Below are 25,543 nucleotides of genomic sequence, written 5' to 3'. Positions count from 1 at the left end.
AAGATGGAATTACTTCCCACGCCCTTGTGGCAAACTGCACATGGCCACTCTCCCTCGTCTTTGACAGTACCGCCACCAACCCTAGATATCATCACTTTTGTTTTATCTGCATTTACCCTTAAACCCTTTTGCCCCATACCATCTCTCCACTTCCTAAACCTTTCCTCCGCCTCCCTTTCATTCTCTGTAATCAACACCAAATCATCAGCATACAACAACTCCCACGGGAGTCCGTTTCTAAAGTCACGTGAAAGGGCTTCAAGTACCATGATAAACAACATGGGACTCAAGACTGACCCCTGATGCACACCAACATTCACGGAAAACTCATCACTCAAATCTCCATTCACTCTCACCTGGGTGTGAGCACCCACATACATGGCCATAACCACCCTAACCAGCCACTCCTCCAAGCCAAGCTTTCTCATTGCCCACTTCACCACCTCTCTAGGGACTCTGTCAAAGGCCTTTTCCAAATCAACAAAAACAAAATAAAGATCGCTTCTCTTACCAATATATTTTTCCTGAAGCTGTCTAACAATGAATATGGCATCAGTGGTCCCCCTACCTGGCATAAACCCAAACTGCATCTCATCAATATTCACTCTTTCTCTAATCATACCTTCTAAAACTCTCTCCGTTACCTTCATTATCTGATCCAAAAGCTTTATACCTCTATAATTCCCTCTTTCCAGGGCATCACCCTTCCCTTTATACACATTTACAATTACACTCTTCAGCCAATCATCTGGGACAACACACTCATAAATAATCCTATTTATCAGGTCAGTGACTAAATTCACCCCTATATCGCCTGAGGCCTTCAACATTTCGGCAGTCAACCCAGACACACCTGCTGCCTTCCCCACCCTCATCCTGCCTATTGCCTCACTCACAGTAGCAGTATCAATCAAAGGCCAAGGGCCAGACACTGGATCTGCTGGCTCCAAACCTTCCCTGTCCCAGTCAAACTCCTCATTCAGCAACCGGTTATAATGCTCTCTCCATGCATCTTTAACATCCTCACTGTTCACCACTACCCTTCCTTCATCATTCTTCACACACTGCTCACCTATGATATCCCGATTATCCCTCTTCACCTGACCTGCCACCCTAAATATATTTTTCCTTTCCCCATGATTTAGGTTATCAAGTAATTGTCTTTGTGACTCAGACTTTGCCCTGTATACCTCTCTCCTAGCCCTACGCTTGGCAGCCAAATGTTCCTCTTTGCTATCACCCTTCTTCCATTCCCGGAAAAGCCTTCTTTTCTCCTTAATTGCAGCTTCTACACCCTCATCCCACCACCAAGTTACTTTATGTCTTGGTGGTCCTCTTGTCCAGCCGCATGTTACATCAGTAACTCTCAAGAAATTGTTCTTGAGGGTTCTGTACTGTTCATTAACGCCTCTGTCTACAGCTCCCTGTTCAGCCACCACTCTCCTCAACTCACTATAGAAGGCATCCCTTACTACTTGGTTTTTCAGCTTCCATATTTTCCTCCTAGGTACATAAGTCCTCTTTTTCATCACTTGTTCTTTAAGCACCATATCACAAATCAATAGTTTGTGCTGCTGCACACACTCCTCACTTCCTATAACTTTAACATCCCTCACTAACCTCCTATCGGCCCTCCTAACCAGAAAATAATCTATCTGACCGCTATTTCCCCCAGACTCATACGTAATTAACCTACTGTCTCTTTTCCTAAAATATGTGTTGCACACAATCATGTCCGTTGCCTCCCCAAACTCGAGTATCCTTTCCCCTTCTGCATTCCTTAGACCATATGCACATCCCCCATGCACTCCTTCATAACCTTGTGCTGCTTCACCTACATGACCATTTAAGTCCCCTCCCAAAATCACTATCTCATCATCCCGCATACCACCCACTACACGTATTAAATCATCCCAAAATCTATCTTTCTCTGATTCATCCAATCCTGCCTGTGGAGCATATGCCGATATAATCACAGCTATCTTTCTTCCCAACAGAATTTTCACAACCAATATCCTATCGCTTACTCTCAAAACATTCATAACATATTCCACCCATTTCTCCGCAACCATCACACCAACACCTCCATATCCGTCTGTCCTTCCCTGCCAAAACAACTTATAGCAACAGTCCTTCCCAACAATCTTTCTGGCTGATCCACCCCTGTACCGGACTTCCTGCAAACACGCCACGTCCACCCACCTCCTACTGAATGCCTCAACAACTTCCCCTGCTCTTCCCCTCAAACTTCCCACATTCCATGAACCCTCCCTCATCCTCATGGGTGATTTACTGTCCTCAGGCTTGCTTTGAAACCTTTTTTGTTTTGTCATCTTCAGTATGGAATGGAAATAAGAATGCAAGTTTCTCTGAATTAAGACCCATCTCCACCACCACCACTAATATTGACCTGTTGTGACATTATTGACCCGTTATGGGCATAGGGGACCAGGGCTAGACTACTCAGTCCAGACATTTCAGGTGAGTGACCAGTTGCTACTCCATGAGAGGTATTATGTAAGTAGTAAACCCAGCCACTCCTTGGATCACACTCGTATGGGCCACATCTGGTTGGAGCACTTTTATTCAGTAAATCACCAAGCATCTCTTTGTTGACTGTATGGTTACCACTTAAAACAGTGATTTTTTTCTTGGATGACTGGAAACCACATGGCTCTTCACTCAGTGTAAGGCCACCTGATGGTAGTTGCATTGCACATTATGAGTCCTTTCTTTACTTCTCTTGACATTTTCACTGTTGATATGCTTATACAGTATATCGGGTGATTCACTAATTTTATGATGATTTCAGTATTTGCATTATTAATGAACTGATTGAATTGAAGTTAGGCACTTAACTTCTTCAGTTCATTATAATTTATTAACAGGTACTCCAAGTTTTGAAACTGGTCTTACTAAGTGTTTAAACATATATAATTACTACCAGTGTTCCATACTAGTGAATTCAGCGTATCCTCTGACATGGCTGTATTCTACCCGGTAATATTGCCCTCTCACTATTGATGTGTGTGAGGCTTGTTTTAAATCCTTATCCCTTTTGTTGCCTCCACAACCAGGGAAGAAATCTTGAGTTAAATCATGCTAATTATGATTACGTGGTCATTTTATCGAGTACAACATGATCTCTGAATTGATGCACTTTACCAACCGATGTCGTCCATGGAGTGCTGCACAGGTGGGAGAACAGCATTTCATTTCCAGCTTTTTCCTCTTTAATTTCAAATGTCAGAGAGTTCTCAAATGCAATACAGTAAGCTCACAATTATCCAGCTTAATTCTGTCAAGCCCTGCACTGGTTAAAGTAATATGCTGGATATTGCATAGTAACTCCCATCAGCTCAATATTCGGCTTCGAGCTGGATATTGCATTACTATCCATCTCAAACCTTTATCCTAAAAGCTCTTCCATGAGTAAAAAGTGAAAATTAAGTATAAAGTACTGTACAATAAAGTAATGATACAATACAGTAATACAGTAATCCCGCATTTATTCGGATGTGCAGTATGCGGACCTGTTCATTATCTGGATACTGGACCTTGGCTCTATTAAAGCATTTTCCGAATTTCCTTGCTATTATCTGGACATAAAAGTCCACAAGAACTTCGGCCAACCAGTCGACATGTTCAAACATTCAGTGAGTGGCAGCTAGGCTCTAGCCTTGAGCAGAAAATAGGCCCTAACCCACAACCAACTCCGACTTCGCTCTTTCTTTACCCCTGCACAATTGTTGACTCTATACAGTGGTTTTATCCGCCCCTGTGTGGAGTACAACTCTCATGTGTGGGGAGGCTCCCCACATACAGCTTTTCTCAATAGGGTGGAGTCAAAGGCTTTTCGTCTCATTAACTCTCCTCCTCTTACTGACTCCCTTCAACCTCTGTCTCTTCGCCGCACTGTTGCATCTTTATCTCTTTTCTATCGCTACTTTAATGGTCACTGCTCCTCTGAACTGTCTGCTTGCATTCCTCCACCTCTACGACGGGCGCGTAGCACCCGTCTGGCAGCAAACTCTGATCCCTTTTCTGTCCAACTCTCTAATGCAAGAGTTAACCGTTACTCCCAGTCTTTCATTTATGCAACAGGTCAGCTCTGGAACTGTCTCCCTCTGTCTGTATTTTCTGCTGCCTATGATCTCCAGTCTTTCAAATGCAGTGTGTCCAGGCATCTCAAAATGATTGGATCTTGAATTTGGCTCTCTATTGTATTTTGTTTTTCTCTTGGAGGGAACTGTTACTGCGGGCTCATGGCCTTTGGTTCCTTCTTCCTCGCATCACTCCCAACAAACCTCCAGCACCTGAGTAACACGACTGTAACCCACAAGTGGTGTCAAAACGTCCAAACGCATCCCCACTGAACCTCTAAAGACGTATGACCACTGGGTTAAGTCTTTCCCAACTGCCACTGCACATTGAACACAGACCACAAGCCACGAGTACATATTCATTGACAGCGGCCATCCGCCTCTCTACCAAACGTCCAAAGTCGCCCGATCACTGGGAGTTTTGTTTCTGAATGGCCACTCAGCATCTAACAGACCTCAAGCCACAAGTAAAAGTATGATAAAAGTGCCCATCTATCTTGTGACAGAATGGGGAAAATCCTGCCCACAGCCTTGCTTCTCCCCCCCTCCTGTCCCTCCATTGTACCCTCCTGGTTCCCTTTTCACCTCCTCAGTCCCTCCCCTCCTTCATGCTGATAGCACTGACTCGTGAGTTTTTAAATTTTTTTGTGATTTATTTGAATATTATTGGTTGTATCAAAATTCAGAGGTGTGAAATTCTGCATCTAGACATGTGTTAACTCTTGGAGGGTGCTGGCAGAATTTTGCACTAGGATGGTGGGAAGTTATATGAAGGTAAGTTTTACACTTGAACACTGTTTACTGTCACTGCATTTCTGTACCTTTACTCATCAGTTTTATGTGTTTTTATTGGCTTATAATATAAACACTAGCAAAAAAGATGGTATATAATTTACACCAATTTAACCAATTTCCGGTGGCATATATGGCCGTGGAATTTTTTTGTGTCCCAGAGCGGGTATCACTGGTGTCAGATAACTAATTTTCCAACAATCCAGAGGCTTTTTGTGGGTGTTGTTGTTTCTGCATTGTTTCCTTGGTGTTTAACATTAATATGGATAATCGTATGTGTGTTTTGATGTTTAAATTGGCAGATTGACCTGAAAACAGTGCCAAAAATAGGAGGGGTACTGTATGTACAGTAGTGTATAGATTGGATGTTTTTTGGTTTTCATTTTTTTTTTTTTTTTACATGGTTTTCTTGGTGTTTAGCATTACTTTTTTTTTTTTTTTTTTTCATGGTTTCCTTGGTGTTTAGCAACACTTTGGATATTTCTGTGTGTTTTGATGTCTAAATATGGCAGATTGGCCTAAAAACAGTGCCAAAATTAGGAGAGGTATTGTACATACAGTAGTGTATAGGTAGAGTGTTTTTTTGGTTTTCAGTGGTTTTTTTTTTTTTTTTTTTCATAGCTGTTGGTGTTCAGGATTACTTTGGATATTCCTGTGTGTGTTTCAATGTCTAAATATGACAGAATGACTGGAAAACAGTGCCAAAATTACATACAGTAGTATATAGATAGGGTATTTTTTTGGTTTTTAGTGTTCTTTTTTTTGCATGGTTTTGTTGGTGTTTAGAATTATTTTTGATATTCCTATGTGTGTTTTGATGTCTAAATATGGCAGAATGACCAAAAAATACTGCCAAAATTAGGAGGGGTAATATATATACAGTATTGTATAGGTAGGGTGTTTTTTTTTTTTTTTTTTCCCCCATGGTTTTCTTGGCATATAAAGCTATTTTCGATATTCCTATGTGTGGTCTGATGTCTGAATATGCCTGAATGACCAGAAAACACTGCCAAAGTAAGCAGAGATACTGTACAAATAGGTTAGGTATAGATTGAATCTTGAGTATAGGTAGGGTCTGGGTATAGTAGAGGGGATATTGCTCATTATCCAGACATTGCCACTACCCGGACATGCCTTTGACTCTGTTACGTTGGCTAATTGAGGGACTACAGTACATTACCGGATGGCTACCATGTACGACCCGGTTGATACACCTCAGCACCAGATATTGCATAGAACCGCAGGATACATCCCGTTTTGATGCCGGATATTGCAGAGTTTCAGAGGATATTTCTTTAACCCGCCCCGTCCCAGCCACTTTTCGACCACTGGTACCCCCCAATCCCGGGCATTTTTCGACCCTTTTTTTTTTTTTGCTTAAACTTTCGCTTTTGGTCAGAAACAATGGCCGGTGGCAAAGAAAGTGGTCCCTGGGGTCCCTAATTAGCTTAACCAGGTATGCCTTGGTCCCACCTGGCCCCGTGTTCTCCCTAGGCGGTGTGAGCCTCAAACGTTTTCTATGGTATTATAAGTTTGGGAAACCAATGAAAGTAAGTAGAAATGAATTTATTACAAACATAAAAACATGTGATAAAAGAGTATATTGGATTTTATACAAAAATAGAGCAGAAATAAGCATTGTACCATCGTGCGAAACGAGCAAAATCGGCCAACTTGGTCACGATGAATCGCTAACATTCTAAAATCATGATACATATAATTTTTTTTACTTACATAATACTTCTACAATAACATTATACCATTTTACATTTTATTGAACTGTTTTTACGTATTCACAGGCCTTTTGATAACATTTAGCATAATGTTAGCGCTTATTTACGTAGTGAGTGAACTCGCTGTGACTGTTGTTTCAACTCGTATTGTGCTTTTTCTACTTACATAATACTTTTCTAATATTATTATACACTTTTCAACTTTATAGAACTGTTTTGAGATTATTTCAGGCCTTAAGTAAATATATAGCGTAATAATAGCGCATAATAACACACACAGTGAAGTCGCTATGACAACTAATTCAACTTACAACCTATTTTTGTACTTATATAATAATTCTACACTAACATTGCAAATTTAAACACTTGATATAATTGATATCACATCATTTCTGAACGTACGATGGAACTTACCGTCATATTTGCGCGTACTTACACAGGGAGTGTTATCGCGATATCATTTGTTTCATCTTACACTAGTAATCAACTTATAAAATACCTTACTACTAACATTACAACATCTTCCACTGTATATAATTCCTATCACATACTTACTGACCAGAATGTGGGTGTAATCGTGACATCAATTATGACAACTTACAGTAATGTTCAACTTATACGTTTTATTCATGCTAACATTACACCCGTTTCCACTTTATTTCCTTGCTATCACATATTTACTGACCAGATTTACACAGTGGGTGTAGTTTTGATAACAATTCTTTCCACTTACACTAATTCTCATCTTATACATTACTTTTCTGAAAAAATAACACCCGTTTCAAATGGTGAGGTGAAAGCGAGAGAGATTGTCCAGGTGCTTGAGGATGCGAAAGTGGATGTATGTGGAATAACTAAAACAAAATGGAGAGGAGAAAGTGTGGGAGAATGGGAGTATGGATGGGGTATATGTGCAGGAGTAGGTGAGAATGAGAGGGCAAAGGAAGGAGTATGTATAGTTGTGAGTAAAAGATGGAAGAGGAGCATAAGACAGTATGGATCAGTTGGATCAAGGATTGTGTGGGTAAAGTTGAAAGTTGGAATACAAATGTGGGCGATTGTGTGTGTGTATGCGCCAACGCAAGATCGTGCTAGAAGAGTGAGAGAAGAGTTCTGGACAAATGTAGAAGTGTGCATGGAAAAGTTTGGAAGGAATGATAGAGTGTTTTTGATTGGTGATATGAATGGTAAAGTTGGGAATGTGAAGGTGGATGGAATAGTTGGTGAGTGGGGTGTGCCTGCTGAGATAGATGAGAATGGGAGTGCGTTAGTGGACATTTGTGCTGGGAGGGGGTTGGTGATAGCCAATACCCTCTTCAGGCATAAAATGATCCACAGGTATACATGGCGAGTGATGAGAAGGGTGGGTGGTGAATTGAGTGAAAGGAAGGCAATGATTGATTATGTGTGTGTGGATGAAAGGATGCGAAGATGTATATTGGATGCAAGAGTTTATAGAGGTTGGGGGAGTGGACTTTCTGACCACTACTTGGTGGTGGCCAGAGTTAAAGTTCAAGTAAGATGGAGGAATAGAAGAAGGGAAAGACGAGAGGAAGGAGTAGTTGCAAGGAGAGTGGAAAGGTTACAAGAGGATGAGAAAAAGGCAGAGTATAAGAGAGAAGTGGAGGAATGATTGGGCAAATATGAGTTGGAGCAGATGGGGGACGTGGAAGGTGTGTGTAAGATATTTACAGAAGAAATATGTGCAGCATGTGATGTGGTGTGTGGAAGGAAGAGAAGACGGAGGGGGGTGCAAGGAACAGCGTGGTGGACTGAAGAGGTGAAACAGGCTGTGGCACAAAAGAAGAAAGCATACAATGAATGGATGAGAAATAGGGACGTGGAAGAAGTTGAGAGGCGGAAGAGAGAGTTATATGTGGAAAGAAAGAGAGAGGTGAAAGGATTAGTAAGAGAGAGTAAGAAGAGAGTGGATGAGGAATTTGGAAGGAATTTGAGTGTAAAGTGGAGGGACTGTAAGAAAATGTTCTGGAAAGAGGTGAAAAGAGTAAGACAGGGTGGAAGTGAAGTTAGCAGGGGAGTGAAAGATAAAAATGGTAGATTACTAGTGGAGAAGGGAGAAAAAGTGAGCAGATGGAGAGAACACTTTAACCCCTAAAACGCGGATCGTCGCATTTGCGACGGTTAGCCCAAAGGGCAGAATGGCGGGTCGTCGCGTTTGCGATTTGAGTTAATTTTGAATAACCGCGGGCAAGCATGCTCCAGCTGGTATTGTCTATCAGTCCTGCCACCCGTGAGCTACGTTTAGCACACTTGACCTTTGTACTACTAACCTCGGTTGTTGCCAAGTCTCATTTTTTTTACCCACCGACGCACCGATGCGCGGCCCTCCCTCGTCGCGCGATATGGCAACGCGCGAACGGCTGATACGTGTCAATCTGTGCCGTCATCTCGCAAGCACTTTTTGCTACTGGGAAACGCTTGTTTCCCCAGTTGTCACACTGTCATTTTTTCGCGCGGTTTGCCCCAGAATAGCGTCAGTCCATGCAAATCTGCCACGGTGACACCATGTCTAACTCGAGCTCTTCCGAGTCTGTGCCTTCTAGCCCTCCGAAAAAGGGTTTTGTGACCTCAACCCCCTTCAAATCCTTACCAGGAACTACTAAGGGGCTAAGTGATTCTGCAATAGCCTCAGAACTTTTGAAAGCCTCAATGGACTATGGCAGTGACGTCGGTGTGTGGTCGAGCCTGGCTGAGTCTGACACACAATCCAGTGCAGAGTCCGGGCCAGAAGTGATTGTTTCTGTGCCGGAGGAGAGTGTGTCAGTGCCCAGCACCTCAGCAGGGAAGGCTCCGGTGAGAAGGGGCGTCGAGTATGGGAAGGGGGAAAAACGGAAAAGGAGCGGTGACCCCAGCTCACCGCCATTGTCCCCTACGCCACGTCACGCCACCGCAAGCCTGCCACGTACTCCCAGCCCTGTTCTCTCGTCCTCCTCCTCTGCTGCCCTGTGTCAGTGCCCAGCACCTCAGCAGGGAAGGCTCCGGTGAGAAGGGGCGTCGAGTATGGGAAGGGGGAAAAACGGAAAAGGAGCGGTGACCCCAGCTCACCGCCATTGTCCCCTACGCCACGTCACGCCACCGCAAGCCTGCCACGTACTCCCAGCCCTGTTCTCTCGTCCTCCTCCTCTGCTGCCCTGTCTCCTGAGTCGTCGGAGTCTCCTTCACCACCGAGAAAGGGAAGTAAACGAGCATCATTACGTTTGAGAGGTTTTCGTAGGCCTAGTGTTCGTGTTGGTAGAGTTAAGTCCCCTAGTATAAGGCTAACTCGTAGGGAGGGAACTCGCACTAGGCAACTCAGCAGTCACGCCACCGCGAGTGACCTTGAGCCCAGTGATAATGTCCCTCCCACCACCACCACCACCACCACAACACCAACACGACCTGGGATAGCCTCTGCCTCACCTACTGTTGCCCCGCCTGCCTCACCCACTCCCACACGACCTGCCTCACCCCCCGCCGCCCCAAGCACCTCCCAGCCTAGGCAGGGAATGCTGGATGCCTTTGTGTGGTCAGAGGGATCAGATTTTGTGCCTGAGGATCTGCCCTTTGACGACAGTGAGTGTGGATTTCAGGCTGACTTCCCTGTGGACGAGGATGGTGAATGCCTTGACTACCTGTTGGCCTTCCTTGACGACGAGGTTATGGAGCACATCTGTACCGAGACAAACAGGTACGAGGGGCAATGTGCTCCAGTTCGCGAAGGAGAAGGTGAGGCGGCCACGCCATCCACGTCGCGGATGGCAGCATGGGTGCCTCTTACGATCCGCGAGCTTTTTGTATTTATTGGATTGATGTTGCTAATGCCGCACAACTGGAAACACAAGTTAGAAGAATACTGGACTTCCGACGAGCTGTGCCCAACACCCATTTTCAATAAATACATGAGCCGCGATCGTTTTAGGCAGCTGATGACTTATCTTCACTTCGCGAACAATGATGAGCCTTCCCAAACTGACCCATTATGGAAAGTGAGGGGAATCCTGAACATGATCAAGGATAAGTTTACGAGGTTCTTGCGCCCGTTCAAGAAAGTCATGATTGACGAGTCCTTGGTATTGTTCAGGGGCCGTCTTCGGTTCGTCCAGTACATTCCAAGCAAACACCACCGCTTTGGAATCAAGTTTTTCGTGCTGTGCGACTGCAAGACGGGGTTCATCCTTGACTTCGTCATTTACACTGCCAGCAATGTCGATTTGGATAAGACTGACCCCCTTGGATTCTCTGGTTCTGTGGTGAAAGTGCTTTTGGAAAAGTACTTTGGTGAGAATCATGTCCTGTATACGGACAATTACTATACCGCTCCTAAACTCGCCAAGTACCTTTCTGAACACGGCGTCGGCTCCTGTGGCACTGTCAGAAGCAAAAGGGCACATTACCCTGCCTTCCCCGAGGCTGAAAAGTCAAAGCGGGGAGACGTGCACCTGAAGAAATCTGACAAGATGCTTGCGATCAGGTGGCATGATAAGAGAGTCGTGAACATGCTCACCACAGTACACAAGGGTGAAATGCTGGCAACAGGGAAGGTCGACAGAAGGACTGGCGAGCCTGTGATGAAGCCTGATGCTGTCATTGACTATAATGTCAATATGCGGCTGGTGGACAAGTCTGATATGATGATCGGAGAGATTGACTGCCTGAGGAAAAATCGTCATTGGTACAGGAAGGTGTTCTTGCACTTGATTGATATGTGCATGTTGAACGCCTTCATCCTGTATAAAATCAAGAACAGGAAGCCAGCCAACTACTCCCTTAGACGATTTTCCAAGACTTGTGTCTACCAGCTGCTTCAGCGTTACGGCCAGGTTCTTTCTACAGGTCCCAAACGCCACCCTCACACACCTCCAGACCGCCTACAGTGTATGGCCTACCTTCAGCGACACCGCCTGGAGCCACTGCCAGCCACTGCAAAGAGGGGGAAAGCACTGAGGAGGTGTCATGTGTGCAGCCACACTACCAGGCAGGAAAGAACCGTTAGGCGCACCTCCTTGCAGTGCAAAGAGTGCAAAGTTCCCCTCTGTGCTTACCCGTGTTTCTTTGACTACCACAGCCTAAGTAGATTTTGAAAATAAGGGTAAGATTCTTTGAAATAATACTGAGAGTGACAGTGATAATATTGTTTAGTTTTCTTTTACATGCTGACAGTGACAGCCTGATGAGTGTAAATTAGTGTATGTACTTGTAAAAGCACTGACAGTGACAGTGTTTTTTGGTGTAAATAATTGTACATAGTAATAATATATTTATTGCGAGTGACAGTCACTCCAGTGTAAGAAGATGAAAGCATATTTTCCTATTCTATGTTCTGACAGTGACAGTTTGTTGTGTAGAAAATATTATTTTTATAACACTGGACAGTGACACTGATGAATAAGGCAAAAAAAAGAACAGATACAGTGAAAGTGAGCGATAGAAATGAAGTGCGAGTGGCCGACAGGAGCGAGAATAAAGTGCCTGCCGTAAGGCTGAATAAACTCGCGCCGCGGTGGTCTTCCTCAGTCCCAATCCACAATACTGGCTGTGACAGTGATTTTTATGGCCGTAATAGTGACAGGCAAACGTTTGCGAAGTCCTGTGATGAAAAAAAATGTAGTATATGTGTTTTTTGCCGAGAAAAGACAAATGTGACAATATTGACGGGAAGATCGCCACCGCGCTGCATGTCGGCCGTGCGCTCCGTTCATTTTAGCCTTATTTTCAGTGCTTATTTACAAATACGGATTCCAAACAACCTGTACGTTGTTGTATAAAGTGTACTGTGACAGATTGAGGCTGTGGTAGAAAGAAAACCGGGTTTCTGGAGGTGTGAGAGTGAAGACTTTGTTACCCAACTTTGCAAGTCTTCACAAGTCCTTTGGTAGTCAACGAAGGCTCAACATGTGGCTCAGGAGAAAGCTGAATGTAAGTACTATATGCCATAAAAATTTTAATGCTCTAGGGTTAATCTATGATTTTTGGCAAATATTTTTCCACAGGTACTCAGACCCCGCTACAACCCCGCCACAGCGGGGGGATCGCCCGTACACAGCCGCGTTTTAGGGGTTAAGGAATTGTTGAACGTGGAGGATGGAAGTAATGCAAGTATAAGTGGCTGGGGAATGGCTGGGAGAAGGAGGGAGGTGAGAAGACAGGAAGAAATCAGTAGGATAGAAGTTGTGGAAGCAATGAAGAAAGTTAAATCAGGGAAAGCCCCAGGAATTGATGGAGTGTGTGGTGAAATTTTTTTTTTTTTTTTTTTTTTTTAATGCGAGGAAGAAGGAACCAAAGGCATGAGCCTGCAGTAATAGTTCCCTCCAAGAGAAAAACAAAATACAATACAGAGCCAAATTCAAGATCCGATCATTTTGAGATGCCTGGACACATTACGTTTGAAAGACTGGAGATCATAGGCAGAAGGAAATACAGACAGAGGGAGACAGTTCCAGAGCTGACCTGTTGCATAAATGAAAGACTGGGAGTAACGGTTAACTCTTGCATTAGAGAGTTGGACAGAAAAGGGATGAGAGTTTGCTGCTAGACGGGTGCTACGCGCCCGTCGTAGAGGTGGAGGAATGCAAGCAGACAGTTCAGAGGAGCAGTGACCATTAAAGTAGCGATAGAAAAGAGATAAAGATGCAACAGTGCGGCGAAGAGACAGAGGTTGAAGGGAGTCAGTAAGAGGAGGAGAGTTAATGAGACGAAAAGCCTTTGACTCCACCCTATTGAGAAGAGCTGTATGTGGGGAGCCTCCCACACATGAGAGTTACTCACACAGGGGCGGATAAAACCCCTGTATAGAGTCAACAATTGTGCAGGGGTAAAGAAAGAGCGGAGTCGGCTTAGCACACCCAATCTCTTGGAAGCAGATTTTACAAGAGATGTAATATGATCTTTCCAAGATAAGTCCCGAGTAAAATGAAACCCCAAGCATGTTCAAAAGGATGATGCAGGATTAATCTGAATATTATTAAACATCAGTGGGTATACCTGTGGAAGATTTTGTCGGGTTGATAGGTGTAAGAACTGAGTCTTAGATGCATTAAAGACAACCATATTATTTTTACCCCAGTCAGAGATATGAGTCAAGTCAGACATTAGGTGTGCCATAGCCTCATCCCTTGTTTCTTGAAGTAACTGTTGAGATGGGCGTTATGGGAACCGAATGGAAAGGTGAAGGGTGGAGTCATCAGCGTATGAGTGGATAGGGTTAGATGTACAGCTTAGAAGATCATTGATGAATAAAAGGAAGAGAGGTTGGTGATAGGACAGAGCCCTGAGGAACACCACTGTTGATAGATCTAGGAGAAGAACATGGCTGTCTACGACAGCAGCTATAGAAACGACCAGAAAGGAAGCTAGCGATGAAGGCACAGATAGAAGGATAGAAACCGTAGGAGGGCAGTTTGAAATTAAAGATTTATGCCAGACTCCGATCGAAAGCCTTTGAGATGTCAAGTGCAATGGCAAAGCTTTCGCCAAAGTCCCGAAAGGAGGATGACCAGGAGTCTGAAAGGTAGGAGAAGATCGCCAGTGGAGCGCCCCTGACGGAACCCATACTGACGATCGGAAAGAAGGTTGTGATAGGAAAGATGCCTTAAAATTTTTCTATTAAGAATTGACTCAAAACTTTGAAATACAGGAAGTTAAAGCAATTGGACGATAGTTGGAGGGTTGGGAGTGGTCACCCTTCTTGGGACTGGCTGAATGAGAGCAAACTTCCAGCAAGAAGGAAAGGTACAAGTTGACAGACAAAGGCGAAATAGTTTGCCTAGGCAGGGTGTAAGCACAGAAGCACAGTTTTTGAGAACAACAGGAGGGACCCCATCAGGCCCATATGCCTTGTTAGTACTGAGGCCAGTAATGGCAGAAAATACATCAACTGAAGAAATTTTAATGTCAGCCATGAGGAAGTCAGAGGGGGAAGTGATGGAGGAACAGCACCGGAATCGTCTAAGGTGGAATTGGAGGAGAAAGTCTGTGTGCGAAGAGATCTGCTTTATCAGTAGAAGAAATAGCTACAGAACCATCAGAGTAGAAAAGAGGAGGGAAGGATGATGAGGTAAAGTTGTTAGAAAGATTTTTGGCAAGGTGCCAGAAGGAGCGGGAAGAATTCGAGTTGGAGAGTTGAGAGCATTTAGTATGGATGAAATTATTTTTAGTAGAGCGAAGAACAGACTTAGCACGATTCCGGGCAGAAACGTAAAGATTATGTGATTCAGGGTGGGTTGGCTCCGGTACCTTTTGTAGGCCTTCTCCTTGTTGCGGACAGCATTAGAACAAGCGTGATTAAACCAAGGCTTTCTTGCGTTAGTCAAAGGATATGAGAAAGGAATGTATGCTTCCATGCCCGAGAGAATAACCTCCGTAATGCGCAAGGCACACTCAGATGGCTCACGGCCATGGAAGCAATAATCATTCCAGGGAAAATCAAAGAAGTACTGCCTGAGGCCTCCCAGTCCGCGGCTCCAAATGCCAGAGACGCAGCGTTTCCTGGAGGGTCCGTGAGGCCGTACTGGGAGTGATAGGACAGGTTAAGGTAATAAGGCTGTGATCGGAGGAGCCCAACGGAGAGAAAAGATTAACAGAGTAAGCAGAAGGATTAGTTGTGAGGAAGAGGTCAAGTATGTTGGAGCTCTCTCCAAGGCGGTCAGGGATACGGGTAGGGTGCTGTACAAGCTGCTCTAGGTCATTAAGGATAGAAAAGATGTAGGCTTGTTCACCAGGTGGATCCGTGAAAGGAGAGGAGAGCCAAGGTGGTGGTGAACGTTGAAATCTCCAAGAATGGAGATTTCAGAGAAAGGAGAAATGGACAGAATGTGTTCCATCGTAGAAGTAAGATAGTCGAAGAATTTTTGATAGTCAGTAGAATTAGGGATAAGTAAACAGCACAGATATATTTAGTCAGAGAATGACAGGAAAGCCGAAGCCAGAGAGTGGAGAATTCAGAAGAATCAAGTTCAGGAACACGAGAGCAAGATAAGTCGTTGCGTATGTATACAGAACAGCCACCTTTGGCTTTGAAATGAGTATAGAGAAAGTAGGAGGATACAGAAAAGGGTTTGCTGTCAGTTGCCTCAGACAGCTGAGTCTCCGTTAGAAAAAGAAGTGAGGTTTAGAGGAGGAGAGGTGGTGCTCAACAGAGCGAGAAGTTAGAGGAAAGGCCGCGAATGTTGCAGAAATGAAGAAGAAGAGAGTCAGACAGTGGTTCCAGGCACCTCAGTCGCCACCGGGAGAGGGGCAGATGGGGGCATTTATGGTCCCTCCCCTGGGGACTCCGAGGCTGGGTGAATTGATGCCATTTTGGTGAATTTTGGATAGGAAGTGTAGTGTGTACTGTGCATGTAGTTTGGTGAAGATAGATAGAGAAATTTGTACTGGAGAGCATGCTGGCCTACTCTCTGTGTAACTGAGACACTGAAAAAGTTCAGCAAAGGGGGATGGTCAGGAACTAGTCCTGAGGGCTGATGAAACGGGAGATCCAGCACTCCCTGTCATCAGCTTTCCATCCACCTCGGGAGTACTGCCCTGCTCGACTGGTGCTACAGTCTACTCTGAAATGCTGAAGCATGGGGGAGAGATAGTAGTAGAATGGATGTGGAAGATGTGCAGATTGGCCTGGGAGGAAGGTAGAGTCCCGGAGGATTGGAAGTCAGGTATAATTATTCCCTTGTACAAAGGAAAAGGGGAAAAAGAAGTGTGTGGTAATCATAGGGGCATTTGTCTTCTTAGTATAATAGGAAAAGTGTATGGTAGGATACTTATTGACAGAGTTAGAGAAAGAACAGAGAAATTAGTTGGAGAAGAACAGGGAGGCTTTAGGAAGGGAAGAGGTTGTGTAGATCAGATATTCATTCTCAGATCTTTAGTGGAAAAGTTTCTAGAGAAGGGAAAGAAGTTGCATGCGGCTTTCATGGATTTGGAGAAAGCATTTGACAGGGTGGATAGACTAGGATTGTGGAAAGTGTTAAGAATATATGGAATAGATGGGAAGTTGTTGAATGCTGTGAAGAGTATGTACGATGGTGCGAAGGCTGCAGTGCGTGTGGATGGTGAACTAAGTGAATTTTTCTCTTTGAAAGTTGGGTTGAAACAGGGATGTGTCATGTCTCCATGGTTGTTCAATCTGTACATGGATGGGGTAATAAAAGAGGTACAAGGTAGGGTAGTGGATGTTGGAGTGGCCCTGGTGAGAGAGGATAGTGTTTGGAAACTCCCTGTACTGTTGTTTGCAGATGATACCGTGTTGTTGAGTGAAGACGAAGGAGAGCTGCAAGGCTTGGTGGATGAGTTTGAGAGAGTGTGTAGGAAACGGAATCTAAAGGTGAATGTAGGGAAGAGTAAAGTGATGGTCTTTGAGAGAGGTGAAGTCAGTGAATGTACAGCGAGGTTGGATGGTGAGGAATTGGAAAATGTGAGTACGTTTAAGTACTTGGGTAGTGTGATGAGTAAGGATGGAGGTTTGGAGGGTGAAGTGCTTGAAAGGGTACAGCAGGGAAGAAAGGTTGCTGGTTCTTTGAAAGCAGTGATAAGAAACAGGGAAGTGAGCATGGAAGTGAAAAAGTTACTATATGACAGTATTGTGATACCAACTCTAACGTACGGAAGTGAAGCTTGGACGTTGTTGGAAGGACACAAGTCAAGAGTGAGAGCCGTGGAAATGAGTTATTTAAGAGGAGCCTGTGGAGTCACATGGAGAGACAGGCTGACGAATGAGGATATAAAGGAGTGTTGTGGTGTTGATGTGGATGTGATAGGAAGCGTTATGAGAAACACACTGAGGTGGTTTGGCCATGTGGAGAGGATGGAGGGTGAAAGACTGACGAAGAGAGTGTATGTGAGTGAGGTAGAGGGGGAAAGAGGGAGGGGGAAGCCGAGGATGAGATGGAGAGATGGGGTGGAGAGATATATGAGAGAGGGGGGTGTGAGTTGGGAGCAGGGGAGTGAAATGGCGGGGGACAGGGCGACTTGGAGGCGATTTGTTTGTGGCCACCCCAAACAGGATTGAGGCGTCTGGCAATAGATAGATAGATAGACCTACTGACTGGCCTTACCATTATCATGAGCGTCATTTCGCCTTCCCACACAGTTTCAGTAGTGTAGGAAATTATGATATTCCTTGAAACAAGGCTGAAGGCACAATGCAACATTGCACTCGACACACTCGTATCTTGTGTCTTTTCTCTGCGTGGATGGTCTGACTGTCGAGTGCCTACATACATGGCAGCGACGCTGGGGTTTACGACGGTTTGGTTCGGAAGGGATTGCGCTGGGGTAGTGGCGGCCTGCAAGACGTAGGGGAGTCTGAGCAGCACGGGGGGCGCGGGGGCGGTGTGGGAGTCTGTCCTGGGCATGCTGGGCGAATATTTCACGTGCAAGCTCCCTCACAAACCCCTCAAAGGTCTCGGATACTCCGGTGGTCATTGCGTGCAGGTAGTGGGTGTTCAGGACCGTGATGTCGAGCAAGTGGAAAAAGAGTTTCTTGTACCACTTCATCGTGGTCCTGGCACAGTCAACACTTGAAATCATCGAGTCTGAGTGATCAACTTGCCTCATGTTCAGATTATAGGCAAGTACAGACTCTGGTTTTCATACGTTGCGCCTCCTCTCGCTACGGTGATCCACGGAGTCTGTGCGGTGCATCAGGGGGTTGTGAACAGTTGATAGGAGGCAAACTTCCCTGTTGTGGTTCCACAGGGTTGCAAGGATGTTATTGGCCTGGAAGAAAACCACCTCATTCTTGTCAAGTTTCCTCCCTATCTTGACCATATGGTGACGGTTTCTCTTGACTGTACCACAGACTCCGGTGTCGTGTTGGTGTAGGAACCTAGCGAGAAGAGGGCTAGTGTACCAGTTGTCCAGGTACAACACATGACCACGATGAAGGTACTCTTCTATCATTGTCTTCACCACGGCCCCAGAGAGTCCTATACTCTGATCTTCTATTATATCTGTCTGTGCGCCTGTATACAAGACTGTGTCTTGCACATAACCAGTCTTACAGTCACACATAACAAAGATCTTGAACCCGAAACAGTGTCTCTTGCTGGGTATGTACTGCCTAAAGGAAATATTGCCTCTCCACAACACAAGACTCTCGTCTATGACGAGGTCTCTGTAGGGATAAAATGAGGAGCGGAACATTTCCCGTAAATGATCAAATACCAGCCTAATTCTCCTCATTTTATCGGTGTTATTTGCATTGGCTGGATCATCTGCATCAAAAAAGTGGAGGCGGCCGAGAATAAACTGAAATCTGTTACGACCCATCACCTTTCCAAAGAAAGGTGTGAGGATGATTGGGTCCGTTGTCCAGTAGGCAGGAATTTGATTTTTCCTCACCACACCCATCAAGATTACCAGGGCAAAAAATAGGAACATCTCTGAAATAGTCACGGGATAGTCATACTGTTCTGCATGCTTGCTTGTGGTTCCTAAGCGTTCACTTTCAAGGCGCTGGGATTGTGAAAAAATATTTGTCTGTTCTACTATGCGCCCAACAAACGCCTCACCAAAGAACAAGTTGAAAAAATCTAACCGTGACGACCCAGCATTTACACCTGGAGCCGTGCAACCTGACCGCCACTCCTCAGTGAAAGGGTGAATGATGGGAGTAAAATTACTCCCATCCTCCCAGTTCCACGTGACACCACCGTCTCCAGCCACGTCACCATCGTCCCCTTCGTCATGGTGGGGAGGTGAGGGTGGTGGGGGAGGTTGGGGAGGTGGAGAGCGGCGCCTCTCATCACTTGCACTTCTCTTCCCTCTCCCTTTTCCTTTACCCTTTCCCTTCCCTTTCTTTCCTTTCCCCACATCCTGGGGCTGTGGGGAGGAAGTTTGTGAATATTCAGGGGCGAAAGAAGTGCTGGGGAGTGACTCAACCTCCTCTCCCCTAGGCCTACGAGCACCACGTGCTCGTGCTGCCTCCCTCACACCACTGGCCCCTTCACCCCGCACTACCCCCACACCACTCTCACTTTCACCCCGCGCTGCCGCCACAACACTTTCCCTTTCTCCCAGCAATCCCACCACACCACTTGCCACTTCCTCAGACAATGTACTTTGACCATACCTTAGGTGTCGTCTCGCCCCACCTTCTGATCCACATGGTGAAATTTTCTCCTTTCCCAACCACGCGGCGATATCACGTCCTAGGCCTCCGTCATCCTCATCGTCCTCATCCTCGTCCTGATCAGAATCGTGATGGAGAGATAGCTGTGCACGTGGTTGGGGAGCAGGCTGGCCTTCCCTTGCCTTACGGTATGTTACATACCGCGTTTTTCGGGGCGAAGGGACCTCCTCATCACTGCTACTTATTTCTTCCTCTGGCTGGACGTAATCGCTATCCACCACATCATCATCGAGTGGAGAATCACTGTCTCCAGTGAAGGCTTCCAGGACAGATGCGATTTCCTTGTCTGAGAGACCTTTCCGCGCCATGTCTGACCTGGGTCACTGCTGGCAGGTGAGTGACCGAGACAAGGGCGAACGCGGGTCACGCGGGGTCTAGGACGCTGCCTGCCAGGCGGCAAGTAGGGGAGGCTTGGGTACTCGGGCGAAACGAAAATCTCCCGCGAATTTTGAAAATTGTGGAAATTATGAACCTTGCAATTGCAGGACGTTGAAGTACGTCCCCGGGATTAGCTGTGACAAAACGTGAGGACGTGGAAGTACGTCCCCGGGACGGCGCGGGTTAATAGAGCTGAGCCAGCAGCATCGGATATTGCGTTGGGCCAGATATTGTGACGACGGTTATTTGAGAGTTTACTGTACTGTACAGTGATCCCTTGGTGAATGCATACTTGGTTATAGCATTTTTTTTTATCGCTGCAAATTGAAAATCCGCACTTTTGCTGTTGTAGTGCATTTTTGGCTCAAAAACATTGTCATTGCCCGCCTGAGCATTGGCGAGCCTGAGACTGACAAACATAGGCCTGGCATATCAGCCCATGACATCATGAGTGAGCTGTTTTCATTGGCCAGGACCTTTTAGCAGTGAATACTGTACTCACTCTTCATTGGCCTACACCATCACAACTTGGGTAGAAGGTGAGTTTCACAAAGTATTGCCTACACCCTAAAGTCATGTAGAGCGATGATTGGGGTCAGATGCATGCTAATATTTTCAATTATACAAAATACAATGCTCAGTTTTTGTGGCAATAGATAGATAGATAGAACATATTAATATCATTGTGGATAGGATACTTAACCCCTTAACCGCGGGGCGTCACTTTCGTGACGCTTGGGAGCAAGGGATCATACCGCGGGGCGTCGCTTTTGTGATTCTGTGTTATTTTGAATTCACCCGGGCTTCCAAGTGGGGGCTTGTATCATCTATCAGTACTGACAATGTCCAACACTAGTCAGCACTCCTAATCTCATCTGTACTCCCATCCATTGTTGACAATTTAGCCATTTCTCCCTGTTCTTGACACCCCTCCCTACCCCCCCTCCATTACCCTATCCTCTCGCCTGCCCGGCCATGCTACGCTAAGCGAATCTTCCCTGGAATTTTTCACTGCTTTCATCCATTGAAATAAGCCCTATGTCGTATTCTTATACCAAATAATATATACAAGAAAGAAATCAGGTAAGTTAGAGTGCCATACACCTGGAATTGGCTAATTATCACCTGACAACACCTCACGTGCACTCGTTCGCTAATTTTCGCTGTTTTTTTCCCCTTGAAATATGCCGTATAATCTATTTTCGTAATAAATATACATGTAAGGAGGGAAGGGAGAAGCCTAAGTGATATTTACATTCACCTGGAACTACCTAATTTATAATGTATTGTCTAGATTTCCTGCCAATCATATCAGTGCTACACAAAGCTGTTTCAAGATTTAACATTGGTAGCTCTGATTATATATCTCCTAAGTAGGCCTCTAATCTATTTTCGTAATAAATATACATGTAAGGAGGGAAGGGAGAAGCCTAAGTGATATTTACATTCACCTGGAACTACCAAATTTATAATGTATTGTCTAGATTTCCTGCCAATCATATCAGTGCTAGACTTAGCTGTTTCAAGAAGTAATATTGGTAACTCTGAATAACCCCTAAAACAGGCCTCCAGGCTGGCTGGCCCTGCGTTATCAGTGTACTCTCATCTTCCGAAGTGAGAGGACGTATGTTTCATCTTGCTGACTTCAAGGCCTTTTTTCACCCCCATGCAAATGGCTCTGTGACCTTTACCCCTACTAAACCTCGTGTGGAAAGAGGTAAAGGGCTGACAATTGATAAAAGAGTGACTACGATCTTTCTATTGAGTAAAACAGTGCAAGTGGAATTGTAAATAATGTGTAAATAATGTGTAAACAGCAAGTGAAAGTAATGAATGTAAATATACGTGAACAATGGAAAATAGTTTTATAAGTTATTTCAAGTGACAGTGCACAACACAGTGTAAATAAAATAGAAATGTAAATAACGTAAATAAAATAGAGAACGTAAATAGAAATGTAAATGAGTAGTATTATAAGAATACGAGTATATACCCTAGGAGTAATGAAAGTGAAAGTTTCACTCTAGCATGTCTGAATGCTATGAGTTATGAGAGTGAAGATGAAAGTGACATTCACTCTCAATGCCAGTATACAGGACGAGAAAGTGAATGCTACGTATTTTACTGAAAGAAATTGAATCCCTACAGTGACAATAAACTAACACTACTGAAGGAAACTTATGGATAAAGACTGTAGATATATATAAGTGTTATATAGTAATAGAAATATAAAGTGTGAGGGGTTTTATGAATAATAAATGACAGACTACCAAGAGCGAACTAGTGCCAGTGCGACGATCAGGCGCGCTCGTAATTTCCATTGCTTTCACAGTGTTTTTTTTTTTTTGAGTATGGATCCCAAACTACTTGAAAATTGTAGAATAGTGTTTATAGTGTTTGTATCTGGCTGTGGTAATCATATTACGGGTTGTCGGGAAGTGTAAAGTGGAGACTTCGTTACCCTACTTCAGAGGTCTCCACAAGTCCTACGGTAACCGACGAAGGCTCAACAATCATTCCAGGAGAAAGCTGAAGGTATGTGCCATAAGCATATGTAATTTTATTATTCTAGGACTAATAACTGATTTTTGGCAAATATTTTTTGAGAGTCTGTCGGAGCCCAAATAACCCCGCGGCACATGCAAGTCATTGGTAAACAAGCCCGCGGTGTAGGGGTTAAATAATTTCAAAAACTCAGGAGTACTCGTAGTATGCAGCTGATGTTGGTTTGACCAGCTTTAATTTACAACCAGACCAGCTACTCAAGGTCCCAGACTTGCCCACATCAGTTTAAGAATCAGAATTACCTTACTGATTCATGTCGTTTTCTCCCTAGTTGTTTTCTATATTTTTCCAATAATTTTTATGGTGTTTTTTTTCTGTTCTTTATGTCGGGACCAACTGCCTACCCCAGGCTTCTACGTTTCTCATGGGGCAATGTAGGATTGGATGATGGATGGATGGATATATCAGTGTTCTTCCCAAGTCATTTGTTTGTTTATCAAGCATAATAGGAGACTTTCTAACGCGTACTGAAGTCTACGGAAATTTATTTTTACAAACCTAACCTTACATATTCATGTGTAAGCTTTACCTAACCTAATTTTTCTAATCTAATAAGGTGAAATAACCTTGCTCAGCCAAAAGTAACCTAACCTAACTACACTTTGGCAAACCAAACCTAACCAAACCTAAGGGTGTCTAAACTAATTTTACTTAACCATAACCTAGGTTAATCTAACCTAACCTACCTAATGGTAATTTAACCAAACACATTGAAGTATCATAAACTAGGTTAGGTTAGGTCAAGATAATAAATCTGCATTAAATTATTTATAATTTTGTATTAAATAAAGGACACGAACGTATGTCTTTCACCACTGCCTTACATTTGACAGGATCAGCTGTCCATTTTTCACAGTTTATGAGTGGGCTTGATATGGTGCAATAGGATGATCCATGATGTGCGTTCACATCTAACCCACAGATTGCTTAGTTTACTCTGCATTTTTGATGATAATCATCTAAGTCTGCAGTACCCTACTGAAATTTTTGTTAATAATTAGTAAGGCCATCAAGTGATTTGCTTCTGACTCTTGGTGGTCTTCACACCAGTCACCTGAACCCGTAGACTTTTCCCAGGTCATGACTTTTTTTAAAGCAATATGTTTTGGGGGAAATGCTCATTATGTTGCAGGATATACAGTAATTTAAGCTGTTACAAAGATTTAGGCATGGGTTTGATAAATCAGCACTGAAAAGCGTAATTTCATGCCAAAAATTGCATTCTAAGATGGCCCTCGTTTGTCTTTGGCACACCACAAGATGGTGTCCATCTCTTTCATGCCCATCTAGATTGTAAATATAGTTTACCATAGCTGTGGCAGTTGTTTAACACCATATTAATAATCTGAAAAATACTGTAGAAGTCTGAGTGTGGTGACAGCAAGAGCTTTATGTGAAAAGTTTTAGTGTTTGCTCTAAGATAAAGGTGTGAGACTAAGGTGTGGCATGAAACTGAAAAATCAAGAGCATGTGTCATGGAGATGGAACTGTCGAGGAATGTATGCGGAGTACAGAAAGTAGATAGGATAAGAAATAATGTGATTGATGAAAGGTTCCGTGTAAGGAAGTCTGTGGATGCCAGTCAGAGAGTGTGCTTAGATAGTATGGTAATGTGGAGAGAATGGGTGTGAATAAAGTGATGAAAATGATATATATGAGCGAGTTTGAAGGTAGTAGGTGGTGTGGTAGGTCAAGAAAAAGGTGAATAGATGATGGTAAATGAGTATGTGAGAAATAAACGTGCAGAAGCTAATGATGCTAATGGACTAATCCTACAAGCAATTGAGCTGGGTGCATTTATTTTGCATGGAGGATTGTATGACCAAGGTTTGACACTCTTCTTTAACTTGGCAGTTGTTGAATTGACTTTGTTGGATAGCTCAGTGTGAAGCTGTGTGTTGAAAAGCTTACCCATCAAGTGAAACCAGAATCCTGGGGGTTTGAATAGTGAATGAATGCATGTATGGCCCAATGATTAGTGTTCCTGGTTTCATGTTCTTTCCTTTTTCCGGCTATTGTATAGTATCTCACCCAGTATACAGGTGGGAAAAAGAGGCAGGAGGATGATGAGGGGAAGGCTGAGGATGAGATGGAGGGATGGAGTGGAGAGGTATATGAGAGGGAGGTGTGAGCTGGAGAAAGAAGGTAGTGAAAGAGCGGGGGACAGGGCAACATGGAGGCAATTTGTTTGTGGCCACCTCCTAAAGAATTAAGGCATCTGGCATTAAGATAGATTTATGTATTGTACCAAGGCAGTAGCATTTAACCATACATAATATGAATCCCACAGAGCTACCTGAGGGAATTGCTGCGTCTCATGACTCCACGTTTCTACAAACACATGGCATCTCAGCAGGATGGTCTTGATCTTCTTTTCTGCCACCGTTGGATTCTGCTGTATGTAGAGATTGATTTTCATTAACCCATTTGACTTTTCAAACAGAATGGATTTATTATGGCATTAAGACACCCTTACAGTGCAGGAGGCCTTCCCTTGGTTGTTTAAGACTGGCAGCAGCAAGAATAAAGTAAACAGGATTCCACCCAGATTCAAGAAGTTAATTGTGTGGTTCTCCACCTCTTTCTGTAGGTTGGTTATGGCATTCAGTAAGGAAGTAGGCTAACCCCTGCAGTGTGGCTATGACTTTTTATGTTTTATTCTTACTGCAGATAGATGTTTTACATGTCTGATGAGAGGCTTTTAAGAATGAAGGGTTATATATACATATATATATATATATATATATATATATATATATATATATATAATACATATATATACAGTATAATCCCAGTTAACTGGGCGGCTTGGGGAATTCACCTTCCCGGTTACAGATTTTTCCCATAGT

General features: G+C 44.1%; 1 protein-coding gene across 1 annotated transcript in view; it reads left to right on the top strand.

Moving 5' to 3' along the window:
- Positions 1-25,543, top strand: part of TBC1D16 (TBC1 domain family member 16) — a 140,418-nt gene that overhangs the window by 83,908 nt on the left and 30,967 nt on the right. The window contains exon 11 of the mRNA XM_080281446.1: positions 24,985-25,091. Within this exon, the coding sequence (XP_080137572.1) occupies positions 24,985-25,091 (107 nt within the window). The remainder of the gene's footprint in view (positions 1-24,984; positions 25,092-25,543) is intronic.

This window comes from Coenobita brevimanus, chromosome 89 (assembly GCF_032717465.1).
Source record: "Coenobita brevimanus isolate Jiangsu-jjx chromosome 89, ASM3271746v2, whole genome shotgun sequence".
Taxonomy (NCBI): domain Eukaryota; kingdom Metazoa; phylum Arthropoda; class Malacostraca; order Decapoda; family Coenobitidae; genus Coenobita; species Coenobita brevimanus.
The sequence above is the reverse complement of the archived record's forward strand: the minus strand, read 5'-3'. Positions and strand labels throughout refer to the sequence as shown.